At 40.1% G+C, this 17124-nt stretch overlaps 1 protein-coding gene across 2 annotated transcripts in view; it reads right to left on the bottom strand.

Annotated features, from left to right (window-relative positions):
* The window catches only part of SH3KBP1 (SH3 domain containing kinase binding protein 1), a 207507-nt gene that overhangs the window by 153706 nt on the left and 36677 nt on the right, over positions 1-17124 (bottom strand). For both annotated transcript variants that reach the window (XM_009648800.2, XM_035888576.1), the window contains exon 2: positions 562-685. In XM_009648800.2, coding sequence (XP_009647095.1) covers positions 562-670 — 109 coding nt within the window. In that variant the 5' untranslated portion in view covers positions 671-685. The remainder of the gene's footprint in view (positions 1-561; positions 686-17124) is intronic.

Here is a 17124-nt window from a genome sequence, read left to right as displayed (position 1 = left end):
CAAAAAACCCTACACAGGAATCTGCATTGGGTGTCAAGCCAGCCATGAAGAACACACATTCCAGTCTGAAATAGAAGACAGTGATAGACATTTCCCAGGAAACTAATGCATCAAGGTTTATGTTTTCCACTTTTTTTCCCCTTTTTTTTCTTTTTTTTTTCCAAAGTTCTCTGACAGTATCCAGTCTCTCTCTCAGATAGAACATGAATACGTGAATGTGGACTGTCATCACTGTGCAAAAGCCTCCATATAAGCAAGCTGTCAGTTCCTTACTTTAATAAGCTTTAGTAATCTCCTCATACAGCTTTCCTTAATTAAATGTATCTAGGAAGGATTTCTTTAAGAAGAAAGGGATGTCTGTGCAAATGAATGTGGAAATATTAAACCTAATACATGCATCGATATACCAGTCTAAGAGGACAATGAGATTTTTATTATTATTCCTGCTATGCCTTTACAGTTAAATAGACTCTAGCTTTATTTCTAGAAACAAGGAAGGTTTACATTTTGTTCTTTTAAAGGTCTACATTTAATCTGCATTTAAGCTTCCATATACTGTACCTTTTTTGTTGGTTCTAATAATTGTCTCAGACAACAGTAAAGGGCTTCCATTGGAAACTTCATTTATAGGCTTCTCTGGTGGTTTGTTGGCAGTATTTTCTTTCTTCATGTCCTTCTTTATTTCCTGAAGAAGAAAAGGCAGGTGGAGAGGGAGAAGAAAAAGATGGAAGAGTTAAAAATAGGTATTACAGAACATTCTACATCTCAAGTTCCCAAGATTTCTTAAAACTATGTCTACACACCAGCCTATTCTAATGTTACCTCAAAGACTCTGTAAGTTGAAATGCCTCAAAATGAAAGTAATCTTCAGTAACTCTTCCAACCAATACTATTTTTTTTCTTTCTAAAATAGGTCAATTCCTTATTTATGTGTGAAAATTGTAGGACGGCTTTGTAAATCTCTTACTAAAGATCACCAAAGCTGAAAGGTGGGAGAGGGAAAAAAAAACCCAACCAAACGACTTCTCAGTTTATCCACCAATTAGCTGCACGTTTGATGCACGGGGCAGAACTGGGTACAGTCCTCCTGATGTAAAGGCAGCTAAGTCTGCTTCCCCTCTGATGAGAAGCCCATAGAAACAACCACCATAGCAGGAAGAAAAATATTAACTAGGAAAACATGACAAATGTTACCATAATTGGCAGAAGCATATAGAGAGCCTGCTGTCAGAGCCGTTGCAAACACTAACACATTTTGCAGCTGACTACCTTTTAAGGTGATCGACTTCTTTGGCAGCACACAGAGAAAATATATATGGTGGAGTTTCATGAAAGCAAACCCACAGAAAACAGCTTCCCAAGACTTCACAGTTAGTGCTTGAGAGAAGGCACAATACTTCTCTATCGGAGGAAAAAGTAAATTAAATTTTGGCTCCAAGCTTTGTCCTAGGTCAGAATCACAGAGCCACTTGGGCTGGGAGGGACCTCAGCAGGTCTCTACTCCAAGCTCTGGCTCACAGCAGGGCTACCTCTAGGGTCAGACTAGGCTGGTCAAGGCTTTGCCCAGTTGGGTCTTGAACACCTCCAAGGACAGACACTGCACAATGTCACGAGCAACCTGCTCCACTGATTGACTGCCCTGACAGTGACAAAAATTTTCCTTAGACCCAGACTGAAACTTTCTTTTCAAGTCCTGGCTTCTCTCTCCTGTCCTCCCCACCAGGGACCACTGTGAAGGGCCTGGCTCCGTCTTCTGGATAAGCTCCTTGTGTGTATTAGAAAGTCCCCCCAAAGCTGTCTCTTCTCCAGGCTGAACAAGCCCACAGCCCTCAGCATCTCACGGGGCATGTGCTCCAGCTCTCACAACCACAGAACTTGCTCCAGTTTATCAACGTCTGTCTTTTCCTGGTGGACTCAAAATGGGATGCTGTATTCTGGACGCGGACTAACAAGTGCCAGGTAAAGGGGGATTACCACCTCTCTCAATGTGCAGGCTGTTAATGCAGCCCAGGACGCTGTTGGCTGTGTTTGATGCCAGGGTACACGACTGGCTCCTGTTCAGCTTGCTGTCCACCAGGACCCACAGGTCCTTTTCAGCAGAGCTGCCCCCAAACCACCAGGCCCCAGGCCACCAGGTTTCCAGCATATCAGCCATGAGCACTATACCAGAGAAAGCAAATTTCTGTTTGAAGTTTCTGAAGTTGTTATCTGAGAACAGTATCAAGCAAAACAAGAATTTCCAAGTCACTCTTGGTAAGATGCAATTTAAACCTGAATTTTGTAGTTGGTTTTTTTAACCTTTCATGTCCCCAGCCCAACTGGTATTTCAAAGCTGAACTATTAGCTACACAACATTAACACAGTCTTCAGTATCTGCACAAGGCATTTACTGTGTATTAGTATTCCATTAGGAGAGAAAGTTTTATAAACTGCTGCTCACCGAGGGTACAATGAATATTTTATCTAGTGCCATCACACAGGTAGAACAGTACGTAAAATCCAATTCATCACAGTAACCATCATAACTGAAATAACAAATATGAATAAATACGTGCATGAAAGGTGAATGCATCTCTGTGATGGATGCTGCTATTGTTAGAAGAAGAAATATTGCACAGTTCTTGTATAAAAGTGAACCGCAAGATAATTTAAGAACACTGCGTGCATTTAGAAGAAAATGTTGTATCACCTTCTAAAACAAAATGGACTAGACTAATACATATGTTATTCCACAAGCTTTTTTTCACAGCCTTTAAAATTAAAATGTATAATAAATGAGTCCACCCAAAGCTTGTTGTATTGAAGCTTTATTTTGCAGCTAGGTGACAAACTCACAATATATTAAAAAATTATCCAGTTTAAACATTCTTTGTGAGTCAAACAGCACTCTCATCTGAACAGGACCACAAGACAACAGCCTACAGAAGACCCCATCTTGCCAGAACTTGCTTCCTGTGTGTTATTAGTGTGTTATTTTCCATTCTTTATGTCAGAATGTAATCAAATCCTCAGCTCACAAACTTTGAAACAACAATACCATGTTTTTTATTTTTAAAATCCTATTTGCAGCTTTGAAAGTGACAGAGAAAATTGTCTGCTGTAAGACAAAGCAGTGGTGCACTCTCAAGTCTGCAGATGAATGACCCTGATGCCTTTGCTGCTGCTGACAGCTTTTTGAGGAAGCCTTGTTTTGCTCCTGAAAAAACCTGCAGGAATACAACAAGCCAACTCCCAAACATTGGCATAAGTTTGTAGGGTGGGAAGTCTTACACTTCCTTTCTTGTCCACTATTCATGGAAAAGATAAGACACACATGCTGAGAGTCCACTATGCCAAAATTCATACGGGAGGTACAGCGCCTTGCAGCCACCAAAACTGTCTAAGGACTGGTTTTCTTCTACCTTTCTAGTATTGGTTTGGGCTACTTTTCATCACCGTTTCCTTTGATGCTCATGAGAAGGGTCATAATTTTTCAAAGCTACTGCCCACAGTAACATGACATGATCAACCCACATTTCTTTTAAAGAAGAAATACCATGTACACAAGTAAGTAGAAAGCCAGCTTTCACTTAGGACAGGTGGGAGTTAGGAAGTCCCCAGTCTGACATGGGTAGTTCAAGAACAGCTGAACTTAAATGCTAACGGAGGATAAACAGAAACTAATAATCCAGTTGTGAGCTCAGGTGCTGCTTTTTCTTGAGCTAGGAGTTTGTGTATGAAAAGAGAGGAGAAACAAGAAAGGTAAGAGATGTTACTATATTATACTGCTCTAAAATACTGGAAAAAAGTCAACCTAGAATTAGCTGTCTGCCCAGCAAGGACTTCAGTGTACCTCGTGACTAGGATTCTTGCCCTGGTTTCTGGTGGTATTTCTATTGCAGCAAATATACTCACACCCTGATTAGATACAGCCACCACTCACTGTGGGCCAATCTGCCCTTGCATAGGACAAGGGCGACTGGACAGGTACTGCAGGACATCTGCGGCGTGCCTCAGTCTCCTGAAAAGGACACAGTGTGAGCACCTTCACTAGGAATCCCTGTGGTGACGCTAGTCGGACCAGACTAAATGACCTTGAGAGCCATTTAGAGAACCGAGTTCACAAAAATGTCCATGGAGAGCCCCACACAGAGCCTCAGGAGAAGGGGCTCAAAGGGACCCCGAGTGCAGCGCTTGGCTCTTCACCCCACCACAAGCATTTCGCCCACTGCTCCGATACCGAGATGTTTCTGCAGAATGAGCAGCCGTCCCTCTCACACGGCCTACCTGAAAAAGAGACGGGCTTTCACAGGCCTAACAGCTTCAAAAATATTTCTAAACCTCATCTTTGGTACTATTTAATACTTGATTTTGGGGCAGTGCCCAGTATAAATTTCAGGGTCAAAATGCTGCATTTTTTCCTAGCCCACACAAAGATAATTGCAGGTTATTAACAGCTCATTTTCAAGGGGCTATGTCTCGGGAACCCAGCCCTTAAGTAAATGACCTCACATTTCAACCACTAAATCTAAACCAGGCCCTCCTGTCGCCACAAATTTTAAGACAGCTTCCACCTCCTGTGTATGTGGGTTTCAGAGCAATTCCAGTATGATAAGCAGTTCTTACTGGGAAGAGGCATCCTCAATCTGAGAAATTATAAAAAAAAGTCACTTTAAAAACTTTAAAAATAAACTTCAAGCCTGATTTGATGAAATATTACAATTTCAAAGATATTATGGGAACATAGACATATTTTAGAGTACTCTGAAGGCCCTTCCACTTTGTGTGCCCTTTTAATATCTAAAAAAAAAAAAAAAAATATTTTTTTTGTAACCAGGCTTCAACCATACCACATAGATGTCAACAGCCAAGTCACCACGAAAAGATTCTTTTCTTCTAGCAAACTCTGAAATATGGTTTCTCCAGAGAAACACAAAAACCTACACAGTACTTGAGCTGGTTTTATTTGGATCTTCTCTAATCCAATCCTACACCTGTACGAGCCACAGAAAATTTGTAAGACATTTTCCGTAAGCTTGTGAGCTTTGCAACGTGACAAAACATTAACTAACAAATTATAGTGTGACGGAACTCCATCACATAGCAAAGTAAACATATTCAAGTGTGCCTGTACCCTATTAAACAGCTATTTCAACCTATAAAATCTAGAAATTAAGCATCTTTCATCTTTTTAAAGTCAAAAACTAATGCTCATTGACATGACACGTGCCTTGTCAAGCTGGAGAGAGACAAAAAGAGTGGTTAATGGTTTTCAAAGAAAAAGGTCTTTGGCTCACCTGCCACTTTTCTACTGTTGCTTGCAAGACCTAGCTTTGTTTTCAGAATTTCATCATTCATTACCTTTCAAGTAAAAAGTCTATTCTGTCCATGCGTTTACAAGCTGATGTTTCTGCTCATCTATCAAAAAGCTTCCTTTAATTTATAGCAAATGCTTGAATTAGGTCAACCACAAAAGCTACCATTAGTATCTGCTACCAAGTCTGAAGGAAAGTATAAGAACTTCTGCCATTTTCACTACACCAAATTTTCAAGATTTTTTTACTCGAGCACTTCTGACCTTTACAGGAAACTCAGCTGAAAACATTTGAGGAAACTGCTGCAACCCTTTCCATGACTGTAAATGCAATGAAATGCTATTCTGTGCTGCTGCAGGTATGAAGTGCTCCAGCCAATACTTCATTCCTCATAGCTGATGGGAGTCATGAAAAATTATGAGAAAAATCACTATCAGACTACAAGGTGATTTATCTACGGCTTCTGCATGCAAAGGGAAAAACAATTCTTGCATACTGGAAGCAAGAGGTTTAATCAAAATCAAAGCTTTCTGAAAACAGGACACATGCATACTGAAAGAGTTAAAAGCTGAGAAATAATGAGGCTTTCACAATTCAAAAATCTGCAGCCTGTACATTGCTTGAAGCCAAATATGGGAGGAGGAGTAAGAACCCAGAATCATATGCAGCCGGGGGGAAACCACGCAACACATTTGAATTATCAAAAGATGACAATGGAAATGTCAGGAGCGCTTTGACTCCTCTGAGATATGGAATGCTTTTCTTTTAATCTCTTTTCGCAAAAAACATACTTTACATTTCAAGAGACAACTGCCACCATGACTTCCTGCAAATAATGTCTGCAACTTCAAACAATATATGAATTCAATTACCCATTTATATTAAAACCTCAAAATATAACTCTGCTGCAGAGTACATCAGTGCAATATTTAGTCCCCTGAGTAATTTCCTGTGACATTTTCACTAAAATTATTTAAGAGTTATTGAATAATTATAAATGTGCTTAGAAATAAATGCAACTCTGATATTGTCAAAACTCTTGTAGTTCTGCTGTGAAATAAACAACGTAACCGGCAGCGAAGTTGGAACAAACCTTCCCAGCAAATGAACTAGCATCAAGGTGAAAATTATTTTCAACCAGAAAGATGGTGGCAGCGCTAAAAATCCAGTATGCCTTCATACCACTAGCCTTAAGCTCCACAAAAAGCAAAATGACAATGTTCCAGAGACAATAAAGAAACCACCTAGCTTTTATTTTCCTGGCTTCTTCATCACTTGAGATTCATTAATCTTTGGCTTCTCCTTTCTAGGGCAGTATCAGCTCCAAGACACAGAGGCAGAACATGGGACCTTCAAGCACCACCATCAAGACTGAGATCTCTCTATTAGCTGGTCATGACAGGAGACACCTACCAGTGGCTCTGTCAGCGAGCAGAGTGGGAAGGACAGCTTGGGGAGCATGCTTCTCCAGCAGTGACCCCCAGCTGCTAACAGCTGCATAGGTCCCATACTGCTATTGCACGCATCATCCAAGCTCGTGGCAAAAGCTACGCTCTTGTTTCACTACAGCACGATTCCACATCCTCTCTCCTTTCACTATCAGCTTATCCCAAGTTTGTAGGAAACATGTTCCCAACTGCCTGTCAGGCACGTGACATAATCTCTGAAAAAAAACAGGGTTACAGTTCATGGAGCCTCCTGGTTTGTGCTAGTACCGCCTCATTCTGGGGTTATTTCTAAACCCCAGCCTCCTAAGCCTCTCTCAACGAGTTCTTTGGTTTCTGTATCTAGCCTTCAAAATCAAGTCTATTTCTGTGGCTCACATGACTGCTATCTGATTTAGGGCTTGACAGAGAAAAGTGGCATTTGTTCACCGCATTTTACATGTGAACAGTGTGCAGTAACAGCAGCAGTATGCAAAACAAAGCACGTTAAGGATGAAGGCTCTGATGTGCCTTACTCTCTTTTTTTCTTGTCATCTTACATAAAAAAGATGCAGTCTTCTCTTTTGTTCTCTCCCAGTGCAAATAAACCCCTGAATGCCATCCATGTACCACCAGAAGTGCTGCCTGCATGGCTGCTCAGGTAAGCCCGCAGTGCCGCCCTTGCGTCTCAGATGGAAGGCCCTGTGAACACTGCAAAGCTTCCTGTCAGGACGCTGCTCAGCTATTTAATGCAAACATCTAGAACCAAGCCTGCACAACCATAAATTAATTACACAGCCATACATAAAGGCTTCACCAGCCCATCTGTCACGTGCATTGTTTTTGCAGAATTGAAATATTAATTTTATTATTCATTTTGTTTATAAACTGTACTTAATATAGAGGCAATACCTCAAACATTTGGGACAATATATTGGGTCACATGAAAACATCCATGTAAAAAATGAATAGTTTGGCTATAGTGCAAACAAATTGCAACAACCAAAATTACTATGAAATGACAAAGCAACAGTTGTTATGAAAGAAGATTAACTCCTACATCCCGTGTATTCTGCATTAACTGCAAAAACACTGTGCCACTGGAGGTGCAGCGCAACCAGCTCTTAAGCTGCTGGCAACCTCTCTGGGATACCCGTGTCTGAACATTCCCCGTTCACCCCAGCCTGAGATGCCCATGCGACGATGCCCTCCCTGCCACAGCTGTAAGGAGGCCGCACTCTGTCACGCCTGAATTCCTCTATTCCTTGTCTACACACCAATGCCCAGTACGCTACAGCAAACTGAAGCTCCTGTTTTGAAGAATCTCCACATTCTTCTTTTTTTGATACAGCCCTTGTACATCCTTCTGATAATAAAAAGTCTTCTGCATAGGATATGTCTCTTGCATATGTAGAAAGCCTTGTGCTTTTAGAAAGCTAAGTGCATGTTTTATAATAACATTAACAAAACTCCCAGATTTGTTCCGTCTTGTGCAAACTTTCAGCTCTGTTTTTCCTGCATCTACTCAGGTCAAGAAAATCTCCTTGTTCCATGCCCTTAGCCTCAGACTTCATTCTTCAGTTCTAAAAGGAAACCACTCATATGCACCTATACCATTTAGGGTTTTTTTTTTAAATTACCAAAAAAGAAAATAAAATAATAAAAGAAAGGGGAAAGAAAAAAAAAAGACTGTAAGAAACAGCAAGGAATACAACAGTAAGAAAAGTGGGGAGCACATTTTAAAAAAATACGCACCAAATATGTAACACCAATTGTCTCAGAGAAAGCCAGGAGGAAAAAAAGCATACACCCTCCGCTCATTGTGGTTTGGGTTTTGGAGACATGCTTGGCTACAGCAGTGATTAGCTTTGCTACCACCAGGGCAAGCAATTAATTACATCCTAATGCACTTAACGGACCAAGGCTGAAAATTATAATTAGAGCAATAAAAAAAGGCAAATAGGAAATAGATACTATGCTGGGTGCTGGATGCCATTCCAAGCCACTCGATTCATCCCAACCGCAACACTGGCGTGCTGAGGAGGGGAGAGTGGCCCAGGCCTGATGCTCTGTTCTTGATCTCCTCTCTAGCAGGTACTCTAACAGCACCTATGGATCCCTATTTCCCATGGAAAAAATGACAGTACCTCTCTCCGAGATCTTACAATCTAGGTGTAAGAAAAGTATAACTGATTAACAGAAACAGCAGATGGCAGGAAGCATGAAGAAGCAGAAGTGATCAGCGTGGGCCAGGTGCATAAGCACTTATCAGCATTTGGTAAGCGCTGTGACAAGATACCCTTAAGGAAGCCTTTGAAAGACAGCAAGTACGTTTGTGGATCTTTATGCGCAGGCTCCTAAGTAGGTGAGAAGTACAAAAGCAGAAGCTTGTTATAAATTTATTAAAGAGAGAGGTGAGGTAAACAGAATTTGTCACCTTGTCACCAGAACAGGGGCACACGGTTCCACCACCCACGTATGAGGCACTTGGGAGATGGTGACCCAACGACTCTAAAAATTAAAGTGGACGAGTTGCAGAGCTGATACAGGCTTTGCATTTCTAAAACCTTACAAAGAATTACATTGTACGGCTGCAGCAAGTTTTGTAACCCGCAGGTGAACTGGAAGTGACCTCCGTATTTCATGCTGCCATCAAGCTGTCTGCTAGCACCCGCCAGTGAACCCCTGCAGCACACACTTCTCCCCAGTTTTAATCTGAGGCTGAGAATTTGTTCTACTTTACAAATTTAGCAACACACACGAGTAGTGGGGTTTGGGGCAAGAGGCACTGCTGCAGCAGGGACTGACACGGGGAAGATGCTTGGCAACCAGCCTCTTCACCTGGTGCCCTCCTCCCTCACCTCCATAACCTTCATGACAGTGGATGGCCAGCCAGGCTTTCATCAGTTGGATCTCCTGCCTTTCACCTGTGTGTGGCAACAGCACAGTACAGTCTGTATGTGTTTCAGCTGCCCAATGGGCTCAACACATTTAGAAAGCAATTTCACTTTTTAATAGAATTAAGTTTCTTCTCACAAAGGTTCCATTTTCATCCAACTATTAGAAGCATTACTACTGTGCTTGAAAGTGCAATGTCATTCCCCATTTCTTCGAGCAGAGTGGGATATGCCAGAATTTACCATGTGAATAGTTTCCCCCCACAGGCACCTGGCCATATTGGAAAGGCCTGCTGTAACAGACTACAGTTTTAGAGGGTGATAAATGGGTATTGCATGTAGTAGGAATATTTCTGTTGTCAGTATAAAAAGCTCTGTGTGTTTTACCACATAAAGCAAGGTTAGTAAGTACACAAGAAACTACTTGAATCCATGAATTTCCAGGGTTCTATCTTTGTTCATTCTCACAACCATACAGTTTGAAGTAGATGACCAATACAGAAAAAGAGACAACATACATTCTTAGAAAAAAGCAATGAGACATTATCACAAACTGTACTGCGTTAGAGATAACCAGATAAACTATCTCTGTGACACAGACAGGTTCAGAGAAAGACTAAGCAGCACAAATCCTTTATGCAGAATCCTATCCCACACCAGACGATCCTTAACAGCAGGATTTTCTAATGAGAGCATTAACTGACTCAGGCAGTGTCTTGCATTCTCTGTTTAAAATCATATGGAAGAAATTTTTTATGAAAAGATTTATCTTCTCTAAATGGTATGTTGTACAGTGAAAAAGAAACAAAACAAAACAAACAAAAAAAAACCCTGAACGAAAGTCACTGTGCTACCCAAAATGTACAAAATACAAAATAAAAAAAATACAGCTTCACAGAATTTTCATTTCAGCCACACTTCGAAAAATCTTGGTGATGGTCCAAACAGCCATTTTTCTTTCCATTTAACAAGTCAGGAAAAATTATAAAAATTCCAATAGAAGTCTTTAACCCCATAATTCTACACTATAGAATGAAGAACTGTGTCATAAAAAGGCTTGGGCAAATTACGTAGATTGCTGTTGTTCTTTGATAGACCTGTTGTCAAATACATGCTACTCTATTAAATCAACCCAATTACTCAGCCCTCTGCAGCATACTGCAATAAAGGTTACGCAGAGACGTCCAACTGCACCTACATAGACAGGGCAAGCGTTGTGTAATTCTACTGCATGCAAAATTGAAATTGAGATTCGTGAAGATGCATTGGTATTTCATGAGTCTCCCCAGACAAGCAGAGGCTTTTTTCAAGAATTAAAAAAGGCTCATGAAAATATTTATCTGGAAAGATAGTTACAGTGTTACAGGATTTTTAGGGTTTTGTTTGTTTGCGTAACCAGTTGTATGAAAGCTAGCAGGCATTAATGAAATAAGATCCTGGATTAAATCAGGGTTAATGAGATCAGGAGTAGACACATCATTATTCAGATCACACACCATGTGAATAGTATGTGCTGCCAGACTTGTAAATCAGAGATTAGAATTTAACACTCTTCCTTCTGCAGTCTGACAGTTCAAGGCTAGAGGTCTCTTCATAAATATAGCTGGCATCCACCTGCCACAGCTTCACAAGAAAATGTATTATGATTCCAGTTTTTCCTGGTGCTAAACACCAACAATTTCAAGACAGAACTGATGGTGCAGGCAGTTCCTCAGCACTTCTAACAGCCACGTTCCTCAAATCTTACAACGCTTGCATCTGTCGAGCAGAATTTGTTATTTAATTATTTCCCTTCTTAATCTGACCTTGTTTCCTGCAAGTATTACAGCAAGTACAGGTTAATTCCTGTGAGTTTGGAATGGGGCCATACACCCTGTGGATTCCTTTTTGTCTAGTACAGCCTTCTGAGTTCCAGCATATTGCTGGTCTGTTCACCTCCAGTGGTGGTTCTCTTTCCAGTATTTCTGGTATGCAAAAGTTTACTCCGAAGATCAAAGAGGTAATTTTTTAGGGGGGGGGAAAGATGAAACTGAAAAGATTCAGAGCAAGAATTTTAATAATCCCCATTAAAAGATGTCCCAGAACCATGGAAATCCCTTTCTAAAAAGTAGGTCGCATGTTTCTTTGGAGGTATTAGACTTAATCCTAAAGACTTGATATTTAGAAAAGATAGCCCTATTCATAAAGTCTTAAGAGCTGGGAAAATTGACCCAAACATTAAACAACAGGTCTTAAAAATTCCCTGGCTGACATGGAGAAATGCAGCAGCTGTCCTCTACACTTCAGACTACTTTCTCTTAGTAGAGTGGAGGTATCTAGACAAAGCTTTTCGTGGTAGGACCTCTGGGCCCTTCATATGTTCTGTCTGCTCTTTTACAGCTGTGAAAAAGGAACCAGCAGGCAGAAGGAGATGGATGGGCCAATCTATTTAAGCAGAATACCCTTCTGTAATTTGGTCTTATCCAAGAGAAAAGAGGTACAAAGAATGCAAACAGTAGAAATAACCATGCTCAACACTGATCAGAATGACGAAGAGTATTGCTCAAGACTAAAAAAGGTGTGATGAGTGTTACAACTGCCCGAGAGAGGGTGATACGCCATTGGTATTTGTAGGAGAGTTGCAGCCTAGCATCTCAGATGGAAGAAGATTTGGTGACCATGATCCTCATTTCAAATTACTCAATCCCGTAATTACTCGATGTTTGCAAAAGAGATTGGCATGTTACCTTTGAAGTAATGCATCATACTGAAACTTCCTTTGCAGTTTCTCAACCTAGTGTTTATTCAGCCAGCATGAAACTTTAAACAAACTTCCATGGGTATCAGAGCCACAAAGACACACTGGCTTGTATTAAAAGAAAAAAAAAATAGAGGATATACTATGGTCGGGTCCACATCAGAAAAACTGATGTGCATCTGCCTAGCACACTCAGCAGGATTTCTGTTTACAGATAAGAGAAGTTGCATGAGAAAGTATGATCTTTGTTTGGATAAGTCTCCTTCCAAGCAGACACAGCCGTTCTACAGTGTTTCCCAATGTGACATGTGGTACCAGTATGCATGAGGCTCACTGCTGTTAGAACTCCAGCTTCATAAATAAGACAGAGGTGAAAGAAAAATACTAATTATGTAGTTCTGCTGAAGGGAAAGGAAAATTTGAAGATAAGAGTTAGAAGAAAGCAAGCAGACAGCAGGTGCATAGGAGTCACCAAGGCTGAAGATACGGTGCAGTCTGGCCATATATAAACATATATTGGAACTCCAGGACTGACTCCTCTGAATTTGCTTGCCTTGTTGAGCATCACCAAATGATGACGCAGACTGATGCAGCAAGCAGAAACAAGAATATTTCAGCAGCCTAGGGAAACTGCCTTTAAGCACTTTTTAATTTAAAACCTTATGTATTAAGTTTTCATTTTTACATTTAAACAAGGAACAAGAGGAAAAAGTTGCATATACTGTATGTGGAAGGAAGACCTACCTGTTCATCCAAGCATTAGCAATTCTTTTTAATAAGGCTTTTTGCTGACCAAGTTAAAAGAAAAGAACAATCCATTTCAGAACAGTTGATATACTCCTGGTCTGTGAGTGCTGTAGGCTGAGGGAAGACACTGAGTGTTATTCCTATGGGCCCCACCTGCATTTCATGTAAAGCCTTTAGTGTAACCTTAACTAAGAAACCGCTGTGTTTCCAATTATTATTTATATGCAGAACCGTGCCTTGAAATTCTGCTAAATATCAACTCTCACAACTCTCAGGAAGACAGGAAAAATGACAATACATGACAGCTTTTGTTCCCCTACAGCAGCTTAACTTGAAAGTAGCTCTCTGCTGTAAAAGATGAATGTGCATGTATGCAAAACACAAACCAGAGAAGATTAAGCTCTCAGAAAAATAACTGGATGATTAATAGAAATACAAACATCTCTTGAAAAAAATGGGCATCTCATTTAGCAGAAGAGAGTATCCTTCCATTTGTGACAAAGACTGAACTCAAGAAGTTGCTGGCAAAGCTGACTAGTTTTCTTCCAGGCAATTCACAAGAGGATTCTCTAGCCATCCTGTCCCTGAACTGTATTTCTTACTGAAAAGGCAAACCCCAATACTCCTCCCAGCTACTCTGACAGCTTCTAGAAATTACAGGGTATCCCAGATGTATTTAAACTCCTTCAACCGCAAACAGCTTTGAGTTCAGGTGTAGAGTTTTTTTTAACCTTTACAATATTAACTTTGACACATCAGAGCAGAAACCACTTGGTTCCATTGTTTTCATTGGGAGTCCTTCTTGACATGTTTATTCAAGAAGTATACTTTATGCATAGGTAGGTCTACTGATTTTTGTCATGCAGTGAAATTGTTAGGCATTTTAAGTAAGGATAACTTCCTCTGCCCCTTGGAAACAACACAAAACTTAGTAACACTCCGTCTTCTGAATAATAATGAGGAAATAGTGGCTGCCTATTGAAAAGCAGTAGCAAAAATGACCCAACTGCACTATATAAAGATTAATGAAAATACAGAATCACTGCCATTTTAAGATGTAGCTGTTACATACCATGAACCCACCTCCCTCACTGTCCCCCTCTGCTAGCTGCATCTGGAGATAAGTGGCAAATACTACTTACTTGTATGTAAATACTCTCCATAGGCTGTTTTAAAACTTAGTGAACATTCAAGCATTTAGAACACACACACACAACACCAACTTAATTTTGATGGCCTATTAAAACTTGTCTGATTATAAAAAATTTAGGAAGGAGCAAATATTTATGCTACAAGTGCTATAATAACCGCTTCAAATTACAATTCATACTCAGTATATCACTCATAACTTTGAGTTGTATGATTCCAATTCTTCTTATATGGCAAACTAAAAAGAAAAAAAAAAAAACCTCATTTGTGGAAGAGGCCCCAAAAGAACATAATCACTAAAAGAAACTGAACGTGTTGTGGTTTAAGAAATCTGTACTGATCAAGCTGTATCTAAAAGCCCATTCCTCAGGAAGAACAAGACCCAGAACCCATCAGTGCTTCTTACACTGTGAATGCACTGTTGCTCTCCCGCCGTGATCCAGGCTAGATGGGGAAATATTGAAAAATACAAAAATTATCTAGGAGAACCTGCACAGCAGTAGTTAAAAAAAACCCAACCAAAACCGTAAGTGTGCTCTATTTTCTTAACAATATACTTGAAATCACAAATCAACTAACAGACTACTTGAGAAAAGTCATTAACCACTCTAGGTACTTCTCAGAATTCACAGGAGTGGTGGGTGGACTTGGTACAGAGATCTCTGAAAAGGAACCAGGGATAAATACACATCATACTACACTGAAAAGCATAAATGAAGCAGCGGTCCCTTTCAATCCCAGTACAAGACTGGGAAGAAACAAGGCCTGTTGAGGATGTTATATTAGAGAAAGAGGAGCATGAATGCAGAGCAAGCAAGCAGCAACCATTAGATGCAAGGGCCTAGCAAGCAGCTTGAACTCCACAGCTGAAATGAAACCCCACATGGAGCCGGGAAGGTGGACAGGCAATTGCAAGCCGGTGCTACACCAACTAGTTTGGCTGTACCAGCACCATACCAAACACCATGCGAGTGCTCTGGTGCAAAGTGACCCTATAAGTGGTGGTAAATGTAAAGACGTGAAAGGTGGGCAATAACTCCGTAAATCTTTAGGGATGGTGGCCTGTGTATACCTGCTAGTGATGAAAACAAACTTAGGCATGCTGTAGCCAGTACCCCTTTAAGGAGATGAAACTCATACGTGCCTATAACAGTATCTCAATTCAGCCTTCAGTCCTTTAAAGAGAATTGGCCGATCCTACATTTTGCTGCTGGCCACTTTTCATACGTGTTCTGTCCCTCCACCATGTAAGTTTTGCACAGTCATTCATTGAATTAACAGTGTTAATAGATATTTTCAACACTTACTTCATTACCTACCATCTACGCTATCACCAAGTTTAAGTTGGCACAGACTACAGGGCACGAGGAAAGAATTTGTTTGCTTTGGACTTCATTTTTTCTTGAGTACCGAACAGGGTGTGAATGGTGACAAGAGTCACATGTGCCCACTGAACAGCTGAAGTGCTGGGGCAAGGGCCTTCATCTCTAAAGGGGGAGGGCAGTAACTGGCATGAGCAAACGTGTTTGGTAATTACTAGTCAATCTGCTAAGGCCTGCAATTCTACCAGCTACAAGAAGCTCCTAAGCCAACAATTTTAAAGCACACTAAATCCTTAAAAAAACATGTTTATCATTATTACTTAATACACCTTTAAAAAAAAATTACTTGCTTCCTCAGCTAGATAAGCTTTATCTCACATTCACTGTGGCCAGACTCACTCAAATAAACCTGGAATAACTGGAAGATGCCATAAAAAAGCAAAAAAGAAGCAGGAGTATAACAAGGGCTGTACTGGCCAAGTACTGGTCAATTCCACGTTGCCTGAATATTTATTAAATACACACTCAGGTCACAAGGAATAGTCTGGTCTCCATTTATTTACACAGTTACACAAATCCTTAAACAGAACTAAGTACCCCTTAAACATTAACATCACCGACAAATTAATGGGAAATCATGCACCATCTGGAAAACAAAGGCTGAAGACACAGGTAATCAAAATCTGTATTTCATTTTCTCCCTTCTCCCTCTTAATCGCATGGCACAGTATTTTGTTCTTTTCTCAGGTTCTCCTGTACCACATCGCACTGTCTTCAGTATAACAGTTTCACTGATCAGTGATGAAAAATTCCGTCTCATACTTCTGATTATCTTTGTATTTAAATCTATTTACAAGATACATATATACAATTCTCAAGGAACTCCTATATATCTACTTACTTGTCTTAGTTTATCTCTGAAGTTCTTCCTATTCAGAATTTAAATTTCAGAAGTCACTTTCTATACAAAGATGCTTCTAAGGCCAGAAAATAAGACTGTTTTTCATGTAGTTACTTGGGTTTCTGGTAGATCAATGATCCTGGTTGATCAGTAGATCAAAAAATTTACCCAGATTTCTGAAGTACACAAGAAAAACTGGAAAAGCATATTATTCTTTTTTCACAAAATCATTACTCTGGCCTCGTCTTTGGATATTTATTTTCATTCACTCACAATTTGTGGTAGTTGGCCACAACCTACACTTTTCAAATAAGTATCATAAGAACATTGCTAAACCTTGGTTTCAGTAAGAATCTTTGGTCAAATACTTCTACCAGCTCTGCAAAATTTCTAGCACATTTTTAAAAGAAGGGAGAACATTTTATTAAATCACAAGAATTATCATAACTATATTTCTCTTGCATTCTTAATTGACACACACACACGTGTGCATATGTACCTCATACACAAGGTTAACTGAATAAAACCAGAGAAAAATAGAATCAATCTTCACAGTGCATTTCTGAACTTCAGCAATTTTTAAAGTACCTACTAGAGAGAACAGCTAAATTTTACCTCCAATCTCTTTTCACATCACATTTTTTAAACTTCTT

The sequence above is a fragment of the Egretta garzetta genome, unplaced genomic scaffold (genome assembly GCF_000687185.1).
Source record: "Egretta garzetta isolate BGI_Z169 unplaced genomic scaffold, ASM68718v1 scaffold111, whole genome shotgun sequence".
Taxonomy (NCBI): Eukaryota; Metazoa; Chordata; class Aves; order Pelecaniformes; family Ardeidae; genus Egretta; species Egretta garzetta.
This window is presented reverse-complemented; position numbering and strand designations above follow the sequence as displayed.